This window comes from Ctenopharyngodon idella, chromosome 6 (genome assembly GCF_019924925.1).
Source record: "Ctenopharyngodon idella isolate HZGC_01 chromosome 6, HZGC01, whole genome shotgun sequence".
In the NCBI taxonomy this organism is placed as follows: Eukaryota; Metazoa; Chordata; class Actinopteri; order Cypriniformes; family Xenocyprididae; genus Ctenopharyngodon; species Ctenopharyngodon idella.
This window is the reverse complement of record NC_067225.1, coordinates 30,567,654-30,585,205: the sequence shown is the minus strand read 5'-3', so window position 1 is coordinate 30,585,205 and position 17,552 is coordinate 30,567,654. Positions and strand designations below refer to the sequence as shown.

General features: G+C 35.6%; 2 protein-coding genes and 1 long non-coding RNA gene across 3 annotated transcripts in view; 1 reads left to right on the top strand and 2 right to left on the bottom strand.

The window, feature by feature from the left end:
- Window positions 1-2,436, bottom strand: part of LOC127514732 (uncharacterized) — a 28,953-nt gene extending 26,517 nt beyond the window's left edge. Inside the window, exon 1 of the long non-coding RNA XR_007930696.1 lies at window positions 2,292-2,436. This is a non-coding gene — a long non-coding RNA (uncharacterized LOC127514732). The remainder of the gene's footprint in view (window positions 1-2,291) is intronic.
- Window positions 1-8,687, top strand: part of rims4 (regulating synaptic membrane exocytosis 4) — a 35,806-nt gene extending 27,119 nt beyond the window's left edge. Inside the window, exons 3-6 of the mRNA XM_051897840.1 lie at window positions 1,335-1,447; window positions 2,345-2,446; window positions 2,778-2,917; window positions 4,662-8,687. Coding sequence (XP_051753800.1) covers window positions 1,335-1,447; window positions 2,345-2,446; window positions 2,778-2,917; window positions 4,662-4,880 — 574 coding nt within the window. The 3' untranslated portion in view covers window positions 4,881-8,687. The remainder of the gene's footprint in view (window positions 1-1,334; window positions 1,448-2,344; window positions 2,447-2,777; window positions 2,918-4,661) is intronic.
- A 2,617-nt stretch (window positions 8,688-11,304) lies between these two features.
- On the bottom strand, window positions 11,305-15,681 carry abraa (actin binding Rho activating protein a). The gene is made up of 2 exons (XM_051898288.1): window positions 14,965-15,681; window positions 11,305-12,695 (listed from the first exon to the last, which is right to left on the bottom strand). Exons 1-2 carry the CDS (start codon window positions 15,565-15,567, stop codon window positions 12,258-12,260), a joined length of 1,041 nt encoding a protein of 346 aa, XP_051754248.1. The 5' UTR covers window positions 15,568-15,681; the 3' UTR covers window positions 11,305-12,257.
- Between the last annotated feature and the right edge of the window lie 1,871 nt (window positions 15,682-17,552).

Sequence of the window (17,552 nt, the reverse complement as noted above, 5' to 3'; positions counted from 1 at the left end):
TCTGCACTATCAAAGCAGAGCTTCACTGTCAGGCTTAAAGGCTGTCTGTCTTCATTATATAAAAGAGAAGAGCCTTCCGTCCACCGATCCCGTCCCATCACAGAGCCGTGCCATTATCGGTTCAGACATCACAGAATAAAGCAAAACTCTTAATGTCAGTCATACATGTTCATAATGTGAAAATGTCATTAGCATCTTCAAAGCCATCACAAGCAACACAGATATTCTGAAAGCCAGATATTTTTGCAAGCTGAATATAAAATGAAAAAAACTGATTGGAAATTAACCTTTACAAATGACAGAAAGTAATTCTACATGCTCAATTTAGGCTGTCAATACTCAAAGCAATGAAATAAATGTACTCAATGCATTCAAAAATGTCTGCACTGAACTTCTGAACATTATTTTAAAGGTGGGTTTAGTCATTTTTCAAAAACACTGTTTGGAAGTTAGTCGGGCCGACACCAACAACAAACGTGTAACCAATCAGCATTAGGGGGCATATGACGGTCGAGGAGACAGAACGAGCAAGAAAAAAAACAGAAAGAGAGATGAGACACAATACAAAAGAGCTCAAAAGAATATCACTGGAATGAAGGTTTATGACTGGGCAAGCACTTTAGGACCCGTGTTTATATTAGAAAAGCTTTCCAGCGCTGGAGAGAACTGCCTGTTTTCAGAGAGGCTGCTTTGATTCTGCTCCACAAGCGAGTAACTCTGGGTTTGAGTGTCATTGAATGTCTGGAGCTGCTGTGCTGTTGCCGACTAGCAACAAACACTTGTTTGTATTTAGTCTTGTGTACTGTACTTTCATTTTTTTTGCTTCCTTGTCGTTCGTTCATCATCTTCGCCTTATTTTTCATGAAGCATTATTTAGTTGCGTGTCAGCTGTGATAAACAGACATCCACTCTTGCACTGCATGTGTCACAGTGGCCAGCTAGTGAGAGTTCTGCAGGTAAACCTGTGCACTGATGACCGCTAGAGAATGTGGTGTTTACCGTCATTGTTAGTGCACTCGCCTCACCTGGCAGCAGCGATCAGGCCGAGGTTCGAGACTGACTTGGAGCAGGGAGGTTATAATTGGAGGGTGAGTTTTGGAGGCGGAGCAGTGAAAAGAGGGGTGGGTTTGTTTGGGTTGATTTCAAATATCAACAATGTCCAACAGCGTTTTTGAAAAATGGCTTACCCCACCTTTAATACGGCTTTATCTATATTCTATCCAGCTAAATATATGGCCAACAAAACACACCACTCATTAAATTGTATACATGAAACTTCAAATCAAATGAATGCCAATGTTCAAAGTAACACTGCCCTGTTTTCTTCCCTTTAGTCTGAACTACAGTGGAATGTGTTTGGCATCAGATGCTCAGTTTAGTGACTTTCTGGATGGGATGGGGCCGGCTCAGTTTGTGGGGAGACAGACATTAGCTACAACTTCACTGGGTGAGTGCACTTATACATCAGACTACTGATGCTACCTCGCATCTTAATGTACTACAGGTGAACAGGCTGAAATGTCTCCTTTTCTTTTATGCAAATAAAAGTTAGCCATTTGTAAATACACAATTTTGTGTTTTATTGTGTTAAAATGATAATGAAAATTATGCATCATATATATATATATATATATATATATACACACAATTTTCATTAATATGTATGTAACAAGCATGATGGAGATTGGCAAAAATTGACACCTTTTTAAATATTCAACAAGTGGTTATTAATTGTCAGAGGTGCTTGTCGAAAGGTGGTTTGTTTAACAAAATATTTAATTAAATACTTGGAAATTAGTATGCATAAAAATTAACATGCTTTTCCATCTTAATGCTTCTAAAAAAAATTATAATGAAAAATAATTTCAACAAACCTCTGACAAAAACAGTTATATAATTAAAGAAGCAAACTCTGAAATTAGGGTATTGAAACAATGTAATTTCGATGTCATTTCAAGAAATGGTCAGTGAATGCTAATCAAGGCTTATTTAGTTCTCAAATGTGATGTAAAATGATAGAAATCAAATAATTATGATTACCAATTTCGTTGGAGTAGAGTAAAAAAATAACAAAATGTGTTCTTTGTGTGGGTGCTGCGTTTTGCATCTATGTTACTAAAAGCAGCCATTTAGCCAAAATGCTGTATGGATCAATGAGCTTCCAGGACTGAACTTTCTCAATAAAATAACTTTAAATAAGACTACAAATGACAATGTAATTTGTCAGTAAAATATTTAAATAGCTAAGATCAACACAATGCTATTGAAAAAGGATGAAAAAGTCACTTTACCTGTATTCACCCATGTCACTTGACATTCTTTAATGTGCGTTGATGTTTTTCAGGAGATGTTGAGATCGGTCTGATGGAGAGGAACGGGCAGCTGGAGGTTGAGATCATTCAGGCTCGAGGACTCATCATGAAGCCTGGATCTAAGGGCCCTCCAGGTGATTCTTCATCAGACAAAACCTGACGTACTGAGGGATGAGTCTGATTAGATTAATTTAGCCAGAGGACAAAACTGACTGAAAATGTTTATAGATTGGTTCTCAAATACACAAGTTTCTCTTAGATCCAATCTGTGATTGTTCTTTTCTTATTTGAGCATTCATTATCTAGAAGCGAATGTGTGTGTGTTTTGAAAAAAGAAGGGAAATTGAAAAGAGTCTAAATTGGTGGCTCTTCTGGGTATTCAAAGTGATTTTCAGTGTCTTGCAGATTTCAAGGATGTAGTTTGAACTACTATTATATTTTTTTTGTTTTCTTCCTCCTTTTCAGCGGCCTACATTAAAGTGTACCTTCTGGAAAATGGCATCTGCATTGCCAAAAAGAAGACGAAGTCTGTTCGGAAATCGCTAGATCCCCTTTACAATCAAGTCCTTGTTTTTTCAGAGAGCCCGCAGGGAAAGGTTGTACAGGTAAACTAGATTTCGACCTTTTCTGAAGAATAAATTAGGGTTGCTTGTGGAAAACTGACCGCAATGATACTACGCTCCATCATAGAGGTTTTTACAAAAGTACTTTAATATTTAGGGTAAGAGGATGTTCAAATGTCAAACTCTAAGTATGAGCAAAAGAAGTAGTGTTGCTTAAAACTGCAACATCAAACCAGCAAACTAACCCTAGAATACTTGCATTTCTTAATGCATTGAACATTAGGGTGTCAAGCACTTTAAATGCATCTGTCTGGTTTGTTATTTAAATGACAAAGAAAACAGCGATTAAAGGCTCTAATTTACAGCAAATTTTACCCACGTCTTTTCCAGTTTGGTGTAATTTCTCTGTAGGTGACGTGATGTCAGTGAATGATCATTTCTTATACATTCTCTCCATCACTTGCGAAGAGAACAGGCAAAGAAAAAGCAATGCAGTGAATGCTTTATTTTTAGCAGTGGAGAAGGAATAGGGAGAAACATTTCATATCTCTCCGTATTATACATTTTTCTAAGGACACCGTTTATGAGAACCTGTCACAGCAAACATTAAAGGTTAGAACAGACCGCAGGATGTTCAGGAACATCAGGTGGTGGGAAAAACATCATTTGCATTTGTTTATTCACTGATGTACGGCACCCTCCATCCAAACATCTTCCATTATTATGTAATGAATCTAAGGGAACTTTCAGATTGATTCCCTTTTTAAAGATTATTCTTCAAATTTTTCACACATTATCATATTTGGGAATTTAACTATTCAGTTTTGTGCTATATAAGATGGAAGAATCACACAAAACCTATCAAAAACATGTCTGCATTATATTACACCACAAAAATCAAAAGAAAGAACTAAGAAATTTTGTTTTGCTTAAAGAAAATGTAGCCTATTTTAAGGAACTTTTGCGATGTGACATTATTTTCATGACAATAAAGCAATTTGTCATTACTGTAATGCAAAAACACTGAATTTGACACTTTGATGCAGAAAAAAATTATGATGTACTATTTAAATGGTAAAGGTTTATTTAAAAAAAAAAAAATCATTGTATTACAGAATTTTTTTAAGTAATGTGGGATAAAATACAGTAATGAGAATGTGATGAGAATTCACAGAGTAATTACAAAATTGCTTAATTTTAATGAAAAAAAAAATCTTAATGCTCCAAAAATATGCTTTATTTTCTTTATGCAAAATATAATTTTTTAGATTTTAAGGTGATCTGGACATGTATTTCTGGACATAAGATTAATGAAACAAACATCATTATGAATAATGGTAAATTCAAAATTGAGAATTATTCATTTATGAATTATGAGGATTATATTCTATTTTAAACTTATGAATAACAAAGATTATATACATTTCAAACTGTAATATTCACCCAGATTAATGGAACTAACAAAGAATCATTATGAATCATGAAAAATTCAAAATTGAGAATGATGAATTTATGATGATTAAATACATTTCAAATTTTGATAATCACCCAGATTAATGGAACAAAAAATCATTATGAATTATAATAAATTCAAAATAGAGACTTTTGAATTAGGAGGATTATATACATTTCAAATCGTGTGATTCACCTTTAGATTAATGGAACTAACAAAAAATCAATGTGAATAATGATCAATTAAATGATATAAATGTTAAATTGTCGATATTATAATCAAAACTGTTGATTGTTCCATATGATAAATAATACTTCCATCTCTCACAAACAGGTCATTGTTTGGGGAAACTATGGCCGGATGGATCGTAAATGCTTTATGGGCGTGGCACGCATCCTATTGGAGGAGCTGGATTTGACAAACATGGTGATTGGCTGGTACAAGCTTTTCCCCACCTCTTCTATGGTGGATCCCACAATGGCGCCGCTGATCCGACACTCCTCACAGCTCTCTCTGGAGAGCACCGTGGGGCCGTGCTGTGAACGCTCCTAAGACTAACAACTCAACTAGATTTATTTTTCTCTGGAAGGGCTCTCACAGCCCCTGGTTGTGCATGACTGCAGCACTGGAACCCTCTGGAATGTTCTAGAATTTCTTCAGAACAAATAGCCTTTCTGGAATATTCCAGAATCGACCACAGAGGGAATGCTCTTTTTCAGCCTCCGAGAAAAAGACTTCAGGACAGGCAAAGAATGCAGACCAAACGTCTGGGCTTTATTTTAGCTTTCAACACATTAGCTTGTGATGGTCCGTATGTCTTTCAGAGGAAACGTCCTCAATTTAAAATTGATTTCCAGAAAACAGGCCAATGTTTGTGGGTGCTGCAACGGATTGATTCCTATTAGATGAAACGGATGGGCTTGTGCAATATGACATACGATAGAAAGAAGAATGTATCGGTAAAAAAGTGCGGGTTTGCATTCATTATCTTGCGTAATTAACAATACAGGAACAGATATATGTCTTAAAAAGATTCAATATGTGTAGTTTGACAAGAGTCAATGATCTTTTTCTGTTCGTGTCTCTTCTGTTTCGTCTTTCTCATTACTGAACAGTGCCAATGTTGCCAGCAAGTGGCTTTATTTGTGGTTAGTGTCTATATTCAGTGACTAGATGCTTTATTGATCAATAATCTAGCCAGACACAAATTTGAAAAGAGAGATGATAATTGTCCACAGTCTTTTCCCGAGGTAACAGTGATATATTCCAGATGAGGAATGTTGATGTCACTGTATATTTTTCCACACTAATAGTATATGGAAAAAAGAAAATGGATGCAAGACACTTAAGTAACATATGGTTATAGAGTGCTTAATGTCAGTAAATTATATACTTACAGTTATAACTGCAGTAGTGGCCAACAGGTTTTTAATGGCTGATACCGATATCTAGAAAGTGATAGAAAGCAGACATGATATATACATATATAATAACAAATGACAAATATTTGAAAATTTATGCTATCGATCAACAAAGTTGTGATTTTTAAAACTGACACTATGCGGAATGACCACTTCTGTAAATCGGCCAATTGGACAAAAAATGGCCAAATATCGATCAAATTAATGGGCCTGGTCGATAGATATTTTACAGTCTATCAGTAATTATAAAAAGATAATTTCATTTTGCACTTTATGATCTTAAATGTCTTTCTTACAAGCAACCGCTAGTTTGGCATAAGCCAAAGTTAATTTTCTTCTTTATATTATTATATTATTTGTGACTTCAGGATGCAGAATCTTTAGTAGCAATGATAAGGTTGTAGCATTAGATAGTAGCATACGCATGAAAGGCATCTTAGTTTGCCACGATCTAATGAGAATTTGCATGGAATTGGATTATAGAGCGTTTTCGCTGGCAGTCGAGCAAACATGTAGCAGCGAATGATCAAACAAATACTGTTACACTGCACAGAGATATACTCTGTGCCATCTTTATTAATAAATAATACTGATACAATTTCTTTTCATATGTCCTGAAATGGTGAAAAGCAAAACATTTATACATGCTAGCACAGAAAACTAAATGGAAGAAAACAGCATTCTGCATAGACAAGAATTTTTATGTCCAGCATAACAATATGACTATTTGTGAAGGAAATACAAGATTTACCACTAGACAAAAGGATTTTTTAAAAAGATTTATTCCTCTCTGAGAGTCTCGGGAGTGATTATTTCAATTAACGCTGAAAAACATACCTCAAACACCCTCAACATAATCATGTTGTTAAGGCCATATAAAGCACTGCCACATTCTTTTCGAAGAATTAAATGTTCATTGTCTTAAAAAGCAATAACTAAATCAATTTTTGCTCACTTTATTTGTTACAGGGAGTAAAGCCAGATTGTCTCTGCATTACATTAGAAACTTCTGCATCCATGTAGCAATATAGTAGATACTCAGTTTTAGACGAAGCACTGAATGTCTGAGATCCTCAACAATTTAGTGCCAAAAAAGTGCATTTCATGATGTGTTGATGGGCTAAAAGAAATTAATGATTTGGAAAAGCTTAAAGAAGCTTGAAAAAAATGAGCAATGTAGTGATTAGCACTGTATATTAAAGGTACACTAAGTAACTTTTGGCCCTCTAGCGGTTAAAGAACAAAACTGCATGCAATTTGCAGAAAAACTTTGTTTTGGTTGTGCTTCGGCTCTGCGTGACTGTGTGGATGAATATGGTTATCCTACTGTTCATAAAACATTCAGTTCTAGGCTTAAGTATGGAAGCTTGTTTCCGCTATGAAATAAAAAATAAAAAATTTAATGGCGACTTTTTATCTCACAATTATGACTTTTTTCCTCACAATTGCGAGTTATAAAGTCAGAATTGCGAGATATAAAGTCAGAATTGACAGTTATAGTCAGAATTGCTAGTTATTAAGTCAGAATTGTGAGATTAAATTAATAATTGCATGTTATAGTCAGAATTGCGAATTTATATTGCAATTCTGACTTTACAAGACGCAATTGCCAGTTTATATCATGCATTTCTGACTTTATAACTCGCAATTCTAAGAAAAGTCAGAATTGCGTGATTAAAAACTCGCAATTGCGAGAAATAAGTCAGAATTGAGACTTTATATCTTGCAATTCTGACTTTATAACTCTTGCAATTGCGAGAAAAAAAAGTTGTGACAACTAAATTATCTTATGTCACTCCCACACTATATACCCATCAAAGTAGCCGGAGAAACATTTCTCTATTTACGGATATGAAGTGACACACGCGGTGAGTGACGTATGTATGCAATTTCCCGCGAAAACCATCCCGCTAGCTCTAAAATATAAACACTTATAACAGGCTTACCATAGTGAATCAGGGTAAGACAAAACACGTTTTGGAAGACGCATTCATGATGTATTGACTTATTATTATGTATTGACTTGTTAATTATTTAAATTTTGTTATTCTGAACAACAAAAAAAGTATAGTGTACCTTTAATATAAACCATATATATTAATATACATCAATTTAATATAGCATAATTCCATTGATCATAGTCAATCACTGTCTGAAAAACTACATATGATTCCTGTTCCATTTTATTGGTCTGTTTACTGTAAATAGACAGCTTGGATTTAGTGGGCAAAACAACAGTAACTCATCAAAAGATGGTCAATATTGACATTTTAGTTTTTTAGGCTGTAATACTTTGGTTAAGCAACACAATTCTTCTGTTTATATCAGCATGATGGTCTTGCTGATAGGCTACTGTAAAATGGATTGGATATATTTGCATAATAGCTTTTAAACTCCAAATACACTCCAAATGTTTAAAAGAATGTGATTTATAGAGCATAAAAATTAATCATCTCCATTCCACATGTTGAATTAGGAATAGTTTTTGTAAAGCCTTAACTTGTAAACCAGAGGTCTTAACACAATTCAATTGTACGGCGGAGAAACGAGCATGCAAGAATGTCATTCTGTTTTTATGTGTATTTCTGTCTTTCTCTTTCTTTTTGTAATTAATTTTATTTCAATCTGGTAAATAGTCATGGCCTTTCGTCATCACAATTTTCACCACACATTTTTGTTACTACTTAACGATTTACCATATCAAATATACTTGTTGAAGTTGATATGGCAAAATAATCAACATATTCCTAAATTGGATGCTGTGATATTTTTCTTTGTGGAGATACTTGTTTAATTCCTTAATACTATTTATTATATGTAAAATAATGAATTTGAATTCGTAAAATAATGTCACTGTTAATACATGCACAATTTAGTGTATTGTTACTCTGTTGAAAATGGTTATAAAGAATAAAATAGCTCACTCTGATTTACAAAACATTGTGCGGCTGATGACTGCATGAGCTCCCTGAAGTGTTGTGGTTTAGAAAGGAGACTTCCTCTGAAACCATCTGATAACCTTTGACAACCAACATATAAAGATGAGCTTATTGAGCATGTCAGAGAGAATCAGATATTTCTGACTGCCTGAGTGTTATAGTTACCCAGTCTGTCTGTTTCACTCAAGTCTTTATCAGGAGACGAAATGGCTTTTTAAGAGTTAGATCAAGGAAAATTAGATCAAGCACTCTTGATTTGGGAATTGAGCTGGATGTTGGTATTTAGGGGATACAGCTGAGTTTCATTATTCTGTGTGTGTGTGTGTGTGTGTGTGTGTGTGTGTGTGTGTGTGTGTGTGTGTGTGTGTGTGTGTGTGTAGCCACTGTCACTAACAAAGGGACAGATGAATAATCTTGTCCCTGTTTGATGTAATTACAAAGGATTCAGGTTGCTTTTATACACATCCCACGCACACACACACACACACACACACACACACACACGGGTTTTCATGTTTTATGGGGACTTTCCATTGACTTATTGATTTTTCTACAGTACAAACTGTATATATCCCCTAACCCTAAACCTACTCATCACAGAAATCTTTCTGCATTTTTAGATTTTCAAAAAACATTACTTACAACTGGCAGAAACCTAACTCCAAAGCTACCTGAAAAACTATGTTTGTGTTTAAAACAGCTTTTGTCCTAGGTACACTTAAAGGGTGGTCACACCAAATATTGATTTAATTTAGTTAATTGGTAAATAAATCTATTTATGACATGTTTTTAAAGCATCCTCACGTTACAGCATTTTAACACAAGTGCCTAAAACTTTTCACAGTACTGTAGATTTGCAGGTCGGTTTCTTCGAGCATCTTGGGGACGTTGCTGCAGTTCTTCTGGATTTAGTCTGTCTCAGTTTTTTCTGTATCTTCATGTAATTCCAGACGGACTCGATGACGGATATAAATAACTGGCTTAAAGGCTTTTTTTTTTTTGGGTGAAAATACTGAAGTGCCTAAGACTTTTGCACAGTACTATATTTATATATATATATATATATATATATATATAAATATATATAAAAACGGAGGCCAGCTAGTAAGAGCTGTGCAGGTAAACCTCACTCCCCTGATTTCCCTGATCTCAAGAGGTGCATTAACAACTGACGCTAGAGATTGCGGTCCTTGTTAGTGTGCCCGCCTCCCATGGGGTGAGTAGGACCTGAGGGGTTATATTGGTGTCCTGACCCTGGTGGGAGTGAGGTTTAGGGGGGTGAGTGTAATGGAGGCCAGCTAGTGAGAACTGTGTGGATAAACCTCACTCCCCTGATCTCAAGAGGCGCACTAATGACTGATGCTAGAGACTGCGGTTTTTAGCGTCCTTGTTAGTGCACCCGCCTCCCATGCTGGCAACCCGGGTCGGAGGCCTGCACATTGTAGGACCTGAGGGTTATGTGTATATATATATATATATATATATATATATATATATATATATATATATATATATATATATAAATGAATAATATCATGCTCAGCAAACCACTTGGAAGTGGTTTTTGCACTGTGGGCAGGTGCTAAAGTCCTGCTGGAAAAGGAAATCAGCATCTCCATAAAGCTTGTCAGCAGATGGAAGCATAAAGTGCTTCAAAATCTCCTGGAAGATGGCTGCATTGACTTTGCACTTGATAAAACACAATGGACCAACACCAGCAGACGTCACGCCCCCCCCAAATCATTATTGACTTCAGAAACTTCATACTAGACTTCAAGCAGCTTGGATTCTGTGCCTCTCCAGTCTTCCTTCAGACTCTGGGACCATGATTTCAACATGAAATGCAAAATTTACTTTTATCTGAAAAGAGGACTTTCGACCACTGTAAGATGCTTCTGACATTGTCTCTGGTTCAGAAGTGGCTTGGTAGTCCTTTTCCTGAAGATGTCTGAGTGTGGTGACTCTTGATGTGCTGACTCCGGCTTCATTCTACTCATTGTGAAGCTCTCCCAAGTGTTTGAATCGGCTTTACTTGACAGTATTGTCAAGCTTGCGGTCATCCCTGTTGCTTGTGCACCTTTGCCTACCCAATTTCTTCCTTCCAGTCAACTTTGCATTTAATATGCTTTGATATTTCACTCTGTAAACAGCCACCCCATTCAGTAATGACCTTCTGTGACTTACTCTCTTTGTGGAGGGTGTCAATGATTGTCTCCTGGACCATTGCCAAGTCAGCAGTCTTCCCCATTAGTGTGCTTTCAAAGAACAAAAGATACCCGGATTTTATACTGTAGGGATGGTCATTTAATGAAACTCAAATGTAAATATTCTAATATTTTGAGATACTGGATTTTGGACTTTCATTAGCTGTACGCTCTAATCAACAAATTTACAAAAAAAAAAACTTTTGAAATGTTTTACTTTACATGTAGGGAATCTAGAATATATGAAAGTTTCATTTTTTAAAATAATTTACAATAAAAAAATGAACTTTTTCACGATATTCTAATTATATGACCAGCACCTGTATATATATATATATATATATATATATATATATATATATATATATATATATATATAAAATGAGGGGAAAAAGTGAGACATCCTCTCAGGTCAATGTTGTATTTTCTGTGGTTTTATTTCACCCTTAACTGACAGAAGAATAATTCCACATCAAATAAATATTTTTTTTATACTACATATTCAAGTATTTATAACAAATCCTTCTGTAAGAAGACCATCATGCTTTCATTTTGAAAGAGGTTATTAAAATGAGTGAACAAACAGTGGACAATACAACAACAGTAAATGTTTGAAAATAGACGCAAATGAACAAAATATTCAGATGGGAATTACTAATTGTGCAAAAACATAAAAGAAACCCTAACTCTGATCTGACAGGGCAACATGCAACATGAAGTTTGAAACATGAGATTATTTCCACAACATGTCTGGAAATCAAGGCTGGTGTGCTAAGCATTCAGAAGATGCCTGATGTTTGATGCGTGAGGAGGCAGAGAACCGTCCATTCCCTTGTGTAAACTGTGAGCGAGGAGTCGCCCTTTCACCATCTCAAATATGACACTCCTCACCACTAAAACTAAACCCTGACGCCACTTTTAAAACACATCTTGCACCAGAAGAGCACATGTTCATCTCAGAGAGTTTATCAGATTTCTGGAACGTTCTCAAGGTTCTACTATTTCATCCTGCTAAATAAAATTATAAATAGTGTAATAGGGGCTAATTTGAAACCAGATAGCTTCTTAAAGTAGTTCAACTACACTCAAGCTACCTTTTTGAAAGAAGTTTTTATCTGAAGCAAAAAAATAGCATCAAAACAATCTTTGTTTAAATTTGCACAGCTTTTCCAATGTGTAAAAAACAGCAATGTACCATTTTGACATTCTACTCCATTACTTGTTTTCAGTGGAAAAGCTACAGTACTTTGAAAAGAATTGAGCTACTGTCACACTACTGAAAAAAAATAAGTTACTATTAGTTATAAGTTACTCCCTGACACTGCTATTGTTAGCTATATTTTAGCATAGCAACTTTTCAGAACATTAAACCAGTAACGTGATTATAACATCATCATCCTGGCCCTTCCATAGCATCTCGCCCTCAAAGTCCACCATCTTGTGTTTGCGACAGCGCAACAAGATTCCCACAACTTTATCTGAGATTTTAACGTAGCGGTCAAACAGGCGGCCGAAGGTAACCCAGATATGTCCATTCTTATCGCGTTGGCCCATGTCGCGAATGATAAAGCACATCTCATCCATCTCACGATGGATGTGTTTCTGGGCTCGATCGGCACGCTGGGCTGTTTTGGATCCCTCTTTGGGCCGTCCATATCCTGCGTCGCCCTTGTGGAGTCGAATAGCCATTGCATGCTCAAAGTCAAACTCTTCACTGAAAGGGTTGAGCTTCTGACCCTCAATGTGTTCTTTAGCGAACTGCTGCCACCTGCTCTTCAGGTCATTCATTGTGGCTATTTTAATCTGAAAGGACCAGAAATGACAGGGTTGATAGGTTATTGAGAACCACAGAGTCAATTGTATGTTTTAAAGAATTATATACAAAAAAAGAGAGGTGCTGCAAAATAAAATGGATGAGTTTGGATAATAAAAGTCAACACTGAAAATTAAATGATAAAAAATAAAAGCTTAAAATCTTTAATAATCTTTACTAATTTGCATTAGAATTTATAAACTAGTTTTTATGGAGCCCCTAAAGTGACAAAAAAAATATGAGATGGGAGGGAAAATTATATGTCGATCAATCGCGATTAAGCATATCTAACATAAAAGTTTGTTTATATATGTGTGTGTATATTTTATATATATATTATATTATATTTTATATATATATATTATATATATATATATATATATATATATATAAAAATATAATATAATATATATATATATATATATATATATACACACACACATACACACACACACACACATTTATATATTATATATATATATATGTGTGTGTATGTCTGTGTCTATATATACACATATGTATATATAAAAACAATATATACACACTACATAAACAAAAACTAATATGTTAGATGCAATTAATCGCGATTAATTGATTTGACAGCCCTACTGCTTTTGCGTTCTCTCACAAATGTTTTGCGTTCCCCCCCAGAAATGTTGTATGCAAATGCAAAGTTTCTCAGGGAAAAAAAAAGTTCTGCGATCGACCGCAAAGTTTCTCAGGGGAACGCAAAAGTTTTGAAAGATGTATATTTTTTCCTCCCATCTCATATTTTTTTCCACCACCATGTCCCTCTAGGGGCTCCATAGATTTTATAGTACTCAGACAAGAAAGTATTTTGGTAATAGTGTTTAGCATGGACTAGATGACATTATCTGAAAAGGAAAGTTGCTTTTTAAAGATTATTTCAAGTTATTAATTTAATTTAAAGCAATAGTGTGTTTCTGAAGTTAAACTTTTTTTTTTTCATTATATTCATGTGCACAATAAGATCAGTAAAGTACGTACTGTAAATTTTGATTTCTTTCATCGGTTGTCATTAATATATTATTCAGGTCTTGTTTGAGGTGTAGACACCTGGCTTGTCACCAGACAGTGATATAACTCTACTGTCCAACATGCCTGAGCATTACTGCTAAATATTTGCCATGATATCTTCAAGGGCCACTTATTTCACAAGGGTGCCATTTGAACCGGTGCAAATGCATCTTGTGAAATGCAAGATGGTGAATCAAATACCACGGTGACACAGCTGTGATGGATCTCACTCGTCAAGTTGAGGGTGAGCATGCTACTTTTTAAGGTCAGATGTAAATGATCCATCACTGTTTTTATTTACATATATTCCATTGCAGCAAAACATGTCTGAGTTTATGATGGAACATTGTGCTGCAATGACAGTATATATAGACTGTGACCATTACTTACAGGCTAAATCTATAGTTTAAAATAATGCTGAGTTAACTTTCATTGTTTTGATTAAAGCCTTGAATGAATAGTCTGTTCATTTCTGCAGTAATTCACATCATGTATAAACTCCAAAATTGTGTGAACCGCATTAATCTGAATCATTTTTAAAAAGATTATTGGCTAACACTTTGTTTTAAGTTGACATAGTTACAACGTTACTACATATACTTACTATAGTAATAACAGTAAATTATGCATAATTACAAGTAACTAACCCTAAACCAAACCCTAACTCCAACCATAACTCTACAGTAAGTATATATAGTTAATAATTAATATTACACAGTACTTATGAGTAAGTACAATGTAACTATGTCTCTTTAAAATAAAGTGTAATCGATTATTGTTTTAGCCCTCCTAAAATTAAACTTTTAAGTGATAACCAAAGTAATGTTTTGGTGTCTTGTGGACAGCAGCATAATATTACAACTTGTTCTTCAGTTTGGTTCAGTACACACTAATACTTAAAGCCGTCATTAAATGAAAATCCACCCTAAATGCAAGTCCTAAATGCATGTTATTGATCTTATTGTGAATGATTCATTTTCATTTATTTAAAATGTACATACTTATAGTCAACTGCTAATTATTTTCCTGGAAAATATGGTAGTGTTACGCTTATGGACTCTTATTTTAATATTCTGTTCTGTTTCATTTAGTTCCTGTTTCCCTGCTCTGTTTAGTGTGTTTCCTTGGTTTCTCATTATTTCCCTGATTGTTTGTGTTTTTTGCCTCTAACTGCCAAAACATACGCCATAATTATAGCTTGATTGATACAGATAAACATACCTTGTGTCTGCTGACATGTTTCTTCGGTTCGTTCTCATTCTGATCACTGTTGTCGCTCAGAGATGCTTCCTCCCCAAGACCACTGTCCTCTGCATCAAAACTGCTACTTCGGGATCCCATTGTCTTTTCCTCTTTCTTTCCAAGTGCCTTCACCAAAGTTCCAGCTTTTCCACCACAGTAACGTCTCCTGGTGGGAGATTCATTGCCAAGGAAGTTTTTGGTGTCCTCTGATGTTAGCTGATTGGTGTTGATCTTCTCCTTGATGACGCTCACTAGGTCTTTTTCGTATTCATTACATTTTGGTATGATGGCTTTAGTCACGGTTACGGTCTTGATCTCGTCGTCCGCACAGTCTTCGCTATTCACCGATACCACACGAGGTGTAACCAAGAGTTTCATCTCACTCTTCTCCTTCTGCTTTTCTTTCTCATCCTCAATGATGGTGTCGGGCATCCAGCCGCTTGGGATTGTGTCTTGCTTGTTGGTGTGTTTATTTGCCCAGCTTTGCCAGCTCTTGGCCAGGCTGTTCACTGTCGAAGCCACCTTGATCTTTCTGACGGCTCTATTGAAAGGCCGGTTTTGCTGAACGGCAGCCGTACTCATGGTTCTTCTTCTTGTGTTTTACTGGTTTGGTAAGCTGTCGAGGTTCAAATCTCAAGGTTTATAATCTGTTTGGGCACTACTGGTGGTCACCAGGGTCTTTTATATGAATGGGAAGAGGAAGTGTCCTCTGAGGTGGGCGGTGTGACTTGCATGGTCACCATGACCCTAAACATGCTAATGGAATTTTCCCAGTGGAATAACAGGTGGCCACATGATGACCAACCAAAAACACTTTTGTCCAACTGTGCAACCATGCAAAAATCACTCATGACATCCCACCTGACTGTGTCTCTTGTTTTAGATGCACACATGACCTCATCAAACACTAAAACTGCTCAAAGACATCTATAAATCCTGATGAAACGGCTACAAATGCATGCTCTTCTCCACTGCCATGGCATATTTTTGTACAACGTGCCAGCACTCAGTGCGATGATCTATTTTTGCAGACCGGGTGTTGAATTGTGCATGTGCGCGCTTCTGTTGATTGATACACAGGCCTGTTCTTAAACCGCAAGCCAAGCTATTTTAAGCAGGAGTCGTGCTGAGGGAAAACTTAGGATGAGCCTTGGATTTGCACATCCACTCTGTTTCATTTATACTTCTTCGCTGATAAAATGGTGATTAGGAGTATTAATCTGCTAGACACTTTCATAAGGTTAACCATTAAACAACAGATTACTGCTGAACTGCAGAAATAATGTGTAACGCAGTGGTGAATAATTGGTGTGCTCAAACCCAAAAAATGGGCTGCAGATCTGTTCTGATAAGGTCACCGAGAGCTAATTTTAAATAATAACATGCAACTGGCCATATAATCGTGCATAGTTAGGATAGTAAAATAAATAATGCTTAAAAACATTTAATCAAAGGATAAATAATGTCTCTAAAAATCGATATTCGGGAGATATTTACAAACCAAAATTGACATTTTTCTTATTCAGCTTTGGTCATTATAGCTTTGCATAGCTCATGAATGGTAATATTAATACATTTCAAATTTTCAATGTATAATTTTAAAGACATTTTTGTTTACTTTTGGTACTTTGATGGGTCGCCATTTGTAATCTGTGTTATGGTGCAAAACCAATTGAGAACCAGCTGAGACCCAGTTTGCACTGCCTTATACAACAGGCTAATGTGAAAGCTGCCCTAGATAACTCAAAGTGATTCTATACCTTAATTGCTTAAGGATTATCAGAAATCCACGTGCGATAAATATATTTCCGTCTCATAAATGTCTTTGCTTGTTTTTAGCTCCCACACAAGATCCCTGAGTCTTTGGGGACAAAAATAAAACGACTGTCATTTTGGGTGTTGTTCTCGTCTCTTCCTGCTTCCTCTGGCTTTTGGTGACTCACATACGGAGGAGTGTACCGAGGAAAGAAACCGTCACTTATATCACCGATAACACCACCAGCTGGATGCACTTACTGGCTCACAATGCAGCTCAACACACTCACATTAATGCTTATTAAAAGCTTCACTGACTGGCCAATGTAGCGTCTCCTAATGTATCTGTAAATGCAAGACATTCACAACCCTAAGACAATTCACATTTAACTCATTCGGAGACATAAATGGCTTTCCTTGGGAAGAAAATAACAAAGGAGGTATATTGATATCTCAGTAATAGCTTTAATATTGCAACTGTTAATCTCAACAATAAGATTATATTAAGAACAAATGGAGACTTTTGTCTACTTTTTCAGAAGAGATTTCGACATCACATCAAATCCAAAATATGTAAATCTCAATATAAACTCAAACATTTTCTCATCAGGTTCTTCCAAGACCATAATCATCCTGAAATTTCTGAAATGTATTTGTTATTTAATAAAAATCTTGCCTTCCAGCGCAACTCTCACATCTCATTTGTACCTCTGCATATTTACATACTTAAAGGATTAGTTCATTTTCTCATTTTCTCCACCAACTTCAAAATTGTCCGACATCGTTGTTTTACCTTTTTTTTTTGTAAAGGC